General features: G+C 42.9%; 1 protein-coding gene across 1 annotated transcript; it reads left to right on the top strand.

The window, feature by feature from the left end:
- The first annotated feature begins 3,407 nt into the window (after positions 1-3,407).
- On the top strand, positions 3,408-5,059 carry LOC121535322 (forkhead box protein Q1-like). The gene has a single exon (XM_041842270.1). It carries the CDS (start codon positions 3,625-3,627, stop codon positions 4,516-4,518), a length of 894 nt encoding a protein of 297 aa, XP_041698204.1. The 5' UTR covers positions 3,408-3,624; the 3' UTR covers positions 4,519-5,059.
- The last annotated feature ends 2,298 nt before the right edge of the window (positions 5,060-7,357 follow it).

Below are 7,357 nucleotides of genomic sequence, written 5' to 3' on the forward strand. Positions count from 1 at the left end.
CTCCCGCACACCAGACTTCACTCCTGCAATCAAGGACAGACAGAGGGGAGGGAGAGAGCAGAGAGAGCTACCTAGCAGTAGTAGGCCTAACAAATTTGCGTCCTGTAGCACTAACTCCAAAAAGTTTTGGGACACTGTAAAGTCCATGGAGAATAAGAGCACCTCCTCCCAGCTACCCACTGCACTGAGGCTAGGAAACACTGTCACCACCGATAAATCTACGATAATCGAGAATTTCAACAAGCATTTTGCTACGGCTAGCCATGCTTTCCACCTGGCTACCCCTACCCCGGCCACCAGCTCTGCACCCTCCGCTGCAACTTGCCCATGCCCCCCTCAAATGACTGCCTCGCCTGGTTCACCAACTACTTCTCAGATAGAGTTCAATGTGTCAAATCGGAGGGCCTGTTGTCTGGACCTCTGGCAGTCTCTATGGGGGTGCCACAGGGTTCAATTCTCAGGCCGACTCTATTCTCTGTGTATATCAATGATGTTGCTCTTGCTGCTGGTGACTCTCAGATCCACCTCTACTCAGACGACACAATTTTGTATACATCTGGCCCTTCATTGGACACTGTGTTAACAAACCTCCAAACAAGCTTCAATGCCATACAATACTCCTTCCGTAGCCTCCAACTGCTCTTAAATGCTAGTAAAACTAAATGCATGCTCTTCAATCGAACGCTGCTTGCACCCGCCCGACTAGAATCACTACTCTCGGCAGGTCTGACTTAGAATATGTGGACAACTACAAATACCTAGGTGTCACGATCGTCGGGAACAGAGGACCAAGGCGCAGCGTGGAAGGTGAACATATCTTTATTATTGAGTAATACCACGAACAAAACAATAAACGATAACGTGACGTCCTCGGTTCAGACACAAACCTAAACAGGAACAAGATCCCACAAACACTGTGGGAAAACTGGCTGCCTAAGTATGGTTCCCAATCAGAGACAACAAGCAACAGCTGATACACGTTGCCTCTGATTGAGAACCACACTGGCCAACATAGAAATACTAACCTAGAACGAAAAACAAATGAAAACTCACACCCTGGCTCAACATACTAGAGTCCCCAGAGCCAGGGCGTGACACTAGGTGTCTGGTTAGACCGTAAACTCTCCTTCCAGACTCACATTAAGCATCTCCAATCCAAAGTTAAATCTAGAATCTGCTTCTTATTTCACAACAAAGCCTCCTTCACTCATGCTGCCAAACATGCCCTCGTAAAACTGACTATCCTACCGATCCTTGACTTCGGCGATGTCATTTACAAATTAGCCTCCAACACTCTACTCAGCAAATTGGATGTAGTCTATCACAGTGCCATCCGTTTTGTCACAAAAGCCCCATATACTACCCACCATTGTGACCTGTATGCTCTCGTTGGCTGGCCCTCACTACATATTCGTTGCCAAACCCACTGGCTCCAGGTCATCTATAAATCACTGCTAGGCAAATCCCCGCCTTATCTTAGCTCATTGGTCACCATAGCAACACCCACCCGTAGTATGCGCTCCAGCAGGTATATCTCACTGGTCATCCCGAAAGCCAACACCTCCTTTGGCCGCCATTCCTTCCAGTTCTCTGCTGCCAATGACTGTAACGAACTGCAAAAATCTCTGAAGCTGGAAACTCTTATCTCCCTCACTAACTTTAAGCATCAGTTGTCAGAGCAGCTTACCGATCACTGCACCTGTACACAGCCCATCTGTAATTAGCCTACCCAACTACCTCATCCCCATATTGTTATTTATTTTGCTCATTTGCACCCCAGTATCTCTATTTGCACATCATCTTCTGCACATCTATCACTCCAGTGTTAATACTAAATTGTAATTATTTTGCACTATGGACTATTTATTGCCTTACCTCCATAACTTACTAAATTTGCACACACTGTATATAGATGTTCTATTTTTCTATTGTGTTATTGACTGTACGTTTTTGTTTATCCCATTTGTAACTCTATGTTGTTGTTGTTTTTATCACACTGCTTTGCTTTATCTTGGCCAGCTCGCAGTTGTAAATGAGAACTTGTTCTCAACTGGCTTACCTGGTTAAATAAAGGTGAAATAAATAAATAAATAAAAAAGTAAACATAACATAATTCTGAGCTGAAGTGTGGTAGTGCTAAAGGAGAATGAAAGCATTGGTATTAGCCATAGGGGGAATCACATCGTAAGTCATGTTCACTCCACAGGTTGACTCTGCTACAGCATGCCCTCAGTCTGCTATGTCCCTTTGGAAGAGGTTGGAGGAGGTTGATAGGGCATAGAGAGGTGATCAGCTGCTATGCCTTTTGCCATGCCAGTGCCACATAGGCCCATACCATATCTCTAACTTCAAAACCAATAACAGTCTGTCTTGAAATTTTACCAATAGAATTCAGCATCCTCAAGACATCCATGACAGTTCAGCTAAATACAGTAACATTCACTGCCACTGAAATACGGTTAAAGAGAAGGAAAGGGTTTACAGTACGAGCCGGCTGGCTATGGTTCAGTACCATGACAAACAATACAAAATCTCCATGATGTGAGTCACTTTCACAACCAGTGTTTTGCTAACCTTTTAGCGGGCATCCCCTGGATTAGGTGGCCTAACCAAACACTGAAAACAACAGCAGAGATAGAGAAACACACAAATGCTTTTTCACGGTGACCAAACAAACAGTGTGGGTGATCTTCCTTCTCTTTTGCTAAACTGTGCATGACCTTGAGATGAATGCTTACCCAGAAAGCATTGGGCTTGCCTCGCTCGCTCTTTGCATATCTTCCAGAAAACCTGTTCCATCATGGCTTCCAGCCAGATGCTCTGTTTTCATAATTGTGGTGTCACCTTGGTATCATATCTGCATAACTTCCCTGTTCCTTTAAGTCATCAGTAGCCTTAAGGCTATTTATGTAGCCCTTTCCTGCAGTCAAATAGGGTATTATTCAGGGTATCTGCAGACATATGATGGCTAAACTGAAACATTTGAAGAATTCAAAGAAAACTATGATAAATCAGGTATAACTCTCCATAATGATGATATCATTCGAGGCAGAACAGATGGAAAGGAAAAGAACGCCACCTGTTGTCTCAGGTGAAATACTCCAGAGGTGTCTACCTCCACAGCCTGATCCAGTTACACATGAAAGGCAGCCTATTACTACTTGTCTTGTTATACTGAAAACGGGAGGGTGAAAGGGCTATTCAACACAATTCCATTCCCAAACAAATATTTACATAAAAATAGATAATGACTGTTATGATTTATGATGTGTCATAAACATTAAGAGTGCATGATATTTCAGTTGTTCCAAAATATCCATATCATTATCAAGCCCCGCCTAGTTGGGTTGGTACTTAGGTGAGCCTGTGCTATAAACAGGTCACCAGACAGACAGGAGGTGAGACGAGCTAGTGAACCCAAAGGTATGAGGACGGTGACTTCATCAGGTACTTCTAGGATATTTTTGACTGAAAGCGGTCTGCGTTTTGACACTTTTACGCACAAGACAAGACTTCATCTGAGGCTTCAGCTTTTTTGAGGACGTGCCTGTTTTTACTTGGGCATCCGATACACTTTGGATATAAAACTAGCAGTAGGCTATATGATAAATAATAATAGACAACATGAAACTTGAAGTATTCTGTGGAAACCATCACAACGAGGTGAAATCTTTGCAGGAGCTGTGCAGCGATGCCGAGGGCAGCGTCCGCTCGCCTCTCTCCGGTGAGGAGGAGTTGGGTTCGGATGGGGACTGCATGGCGCACAGCCCGCCACCTGTCACATCGGGCGCAGATGGCAAAGGCAAACCGTACATGCGGAGACCAAAACCTCCATACTCTTATATCGCACTGATTGCTATGGCTATCCGTGACTCAACATCGGGTCGCCTGACTCTGGCAGAGATCAATGACTATCTGATGAAAATGTTTCCCTTTTTCCGGGGCAGCTACACTGGTTGGAGGAATTCGGTGCGCCACAACTTGTCACTGAACGACTGTTTTCTAAAGGTCCTCCGGGACCCGTCCAGACCCTGGGGAAAAGACAACTACTGGATGCTGAATCCTCATAGCGAGTACACCTTCGCTGACGGAGTGTTCCGACGCAGGAGAAAGCGCATCAATAAAAAGACAGGCAAAGAGCAAGACGTCTCTGGCCATGCTGCCGACGAGGACGCGCAAGTCACTATAACATCCACACCACCAGCCACTAAAACCGGACCCAGTAGTGCCAAGTTCTCCAGTTCCTTCGCTATAGACAGTATCCTCAGCAAACCGTTCAAGAGACAGGATTGGGCAGAGGATTCGCCTACCGTTGCTGCATTACCGTGGCCCGGTTACACTCAGATGATGCCACACATTATGAGAGGAACACCTGTCGCCTTGCCACATCACGCCCAGTCGATGTTCAATGTGGACTCATACGCAGCGCATGTGCTGAGGGCATACGGTGGTGGACTTTACTCAGAGATGGACAATTGGAAAGACAGTTACGGCGCAGAATATTATTCAAAGGCATAATCAGTTTACCAGATAATCTCTACAGTTCCAGCACCAACTACTTAAAGAGCTGACGCTTACCACCCATTACAAATAGACAGTTTGTTGTCGTAATGGACCCAAGGGGTGTGGCAAATGGACTGAAAACACTGGGTTTGCACTTGTGTACTTTGAAAGTTATTATTGTGTATCAACTGAATGCATTTTATTGCATTGCCTTACATTTGGACAACCAGTCACCTAGACAGGGCGTAGTATTATTTCATCAGGAAATTTTAGTATGGACATTTTAGTGTGGGAAGGAGTAGGCTTTATGTCCTTCCTTTGAGGTTCTGTGATAATTTCCCTTTAAAACAATGGCAGTTTTGTGCTATACAGTGTACAGTTGATGATGTATAGATTATAGGCTATTTATGTCGTAGTTTTTTTTAAATGTTGTTACTGAATTTTCGACAATCACTTGACCTTCAAAACATGCTGTTTATAACATTTGGCATGTCATTTGTGCAAGTCGAGCTGTTTGTATATGATTTTTTTTTTTAACACGATTAATATTCGTAATAAAGAGTAACTTTAACGTTGAAATGTGATGTGCTTCTGTCTTTATTATCTTATTGAATCCATAGCGCATAGATAGTGAAAAAACAAGAGATACAAGATACCTGCGCTACAAGTTGTTTTCATGACAAACGATATTCAAAACGGCAAGATGCAGGACACCTTTGAGAGATAGGCCTATGAATTACTAAATCCCAACATACCGTCAAAACCACTGACAGGTGTATGGTGTAGGCCTGCAGGTGAATAAAAAAATAATAATACAAAATTGCCTAATCAACTTGGTCTAATATCCAACCCATTTCAAAACACTGCTTTACCATTTCTATCAAGGTGACATATTATTAGGCTCATCTTTATTTGCTCGCTGTCAAATTGAAATTGATTGGGACATGCGGGTGCCATGATGCCTAATGCGTAAAGCTTCATTGACTGAAAGCTGTCATTCAAATCGTATCCCTATCATTGTCAGCACTCAGACAGTGGATGTGTTGAATGAAACACGTTGATAATGTTGTAAATATTCTTACAATATCGGCTATTATCTTCTAGACTATCACTGTATTAAATAGCCTAAACAAAGTCAAAGGGGATGCAAGGGAGGAAGGCCAGAGAAGAGAAATAAGGAAGGACGGAAGGAAGGACTGACGATTTTGAAAAGCTTTGCGAAAGGGTAGGCTAATGTAAAGCTATATATCACATCTCACTTGAATCAAATGAGTAGGCCTATATGCATATATAACCTTCTGTCATGCTTTATAAAGGGTTCATAAATCTGGCATAACTGTGTGACATAATCACCAATGTAAAATGTGACATAACCCACTATGTGTAATATGATATAAACACCTGCTTTATAAAGGGTGACATATTGTGCTGAAGGATGGCACACGCTCTAACTTGAAGTCATAGTCACATTACACCTAATCTCATTCCCAGACCCTTCCTCCCAAATGCGCGGAAGGTCTGGTAGACCAAACCATCAAATTTGGCCTTCATGCCAACCAATCATCTACAACACCTTCCCCCACGTGTCGTGGGCACTTCTGTCCTATCGGTCCGACGTCTTGGCAATAAAGAGATTGTGTTTGTAACTCTTATTGACAGGTTTCCTCACAAGCACGACACACATTGACCACAGATTGTTAGGGTGTAGTCTTTCTTATTCTCGGTAAAGCCATTAGCTAGCTAGCTATGTACTTTGCTAATTAGCTAGCTGGAAGGTAGGGCCTGTTGCTGACCTTTTCTCCCTTGAGGGAATGGTTTCCACTAGATAGCACATCCACAAAGTCAAAATTGGCTAAATTGTACAAATTCATGAAAACAAACATGTGCTTTTTGGTCTTGATTTTAAGGTTAGGATTAGGCATAAATTTAGCAGTGTGGTTAATGTTATGGTTACGGTTAGGGTTAGGTTTAAAATCAATTTTTAAGAAGATAAACTGTGAAAATGGGCAGAGTTGAGACGTAATAATGACTTTGTGACTGTGTTAACTAGTGACGACCGGGGTAATGTTTTTGCTAGCAAAGAACATAGCCTGATGACAAATACTTTACTCAGTAAGGTTGTTCCCATAGACTTACAGTGAGGGAAAAAAAGTATTTGATCCCCTGCTGATTTTGTACGTTTGCCCGCTGACAAAGAAATGATCAGTCTATAATTTTAATGGTAGGTTTATTTGAACAGTGAGACAGAATTAACAACAAAAAATCCAGAAAAACGCATTTCAAAAATGTAATGAATTGATTTGCATTTTAATGAGGGAAATAAGTATTTGACCCCCTCTCAATCAGAAAGATTTCTGCAGAAAGATTTCTGGCTCCCAGGTGTCTTTTATACAGGTAACGAGCTGAGATTAGGAGCACACTCCTAAAGGGAGTGCTCCTAATCTCAGTTTGTTACCTACATAAAAGACACCTGTCCACAGAAGCAATCAATCAATCAGATTCCAAACTCTCCACCATAGCCAAGACCAAAGAGCTCTCCAAGGATGTCAGGGACAAGATTGTAGACCTACACAAGGCTGGAATGGGCTACAAGACCATCACCAAGCAGCTTGGTGAGAAGGTGACAACAGTTGGTGTGATTATTCGCAAATGGAAGAAACACAAAAGGCCTGTCAATCTCCCTCGGCCTGGGGATTCATGCAAGATCTCACCTTGTGGAGTTGCAATGATCATGAGAACGGTGAGGAATCAGCCCAGAACTACACAGGAGGATCTTGTGAATGATCTCAAGGCAGCTTGGACCTTAGTCACAAAGAAAACAATTGGTAACACACTACGCCGTGAAGGACTGAAA

This window comes from Coregonus clupeaformis, chromosome 21 (assembly GCF_020615455.1).
Source record: "Coregonus clupeaformis isolate EN_2021a chromosome 21, ASM2061545v1, whole genome shotgun sequence".
Taxonomy (NCBI): domain Eukaryota; kingdom Metazoa; phylum Chordata; class Actinopteri; order Salmoniformes; family Salmonidae; genus Coregonus; species Coregonus clupeaformis.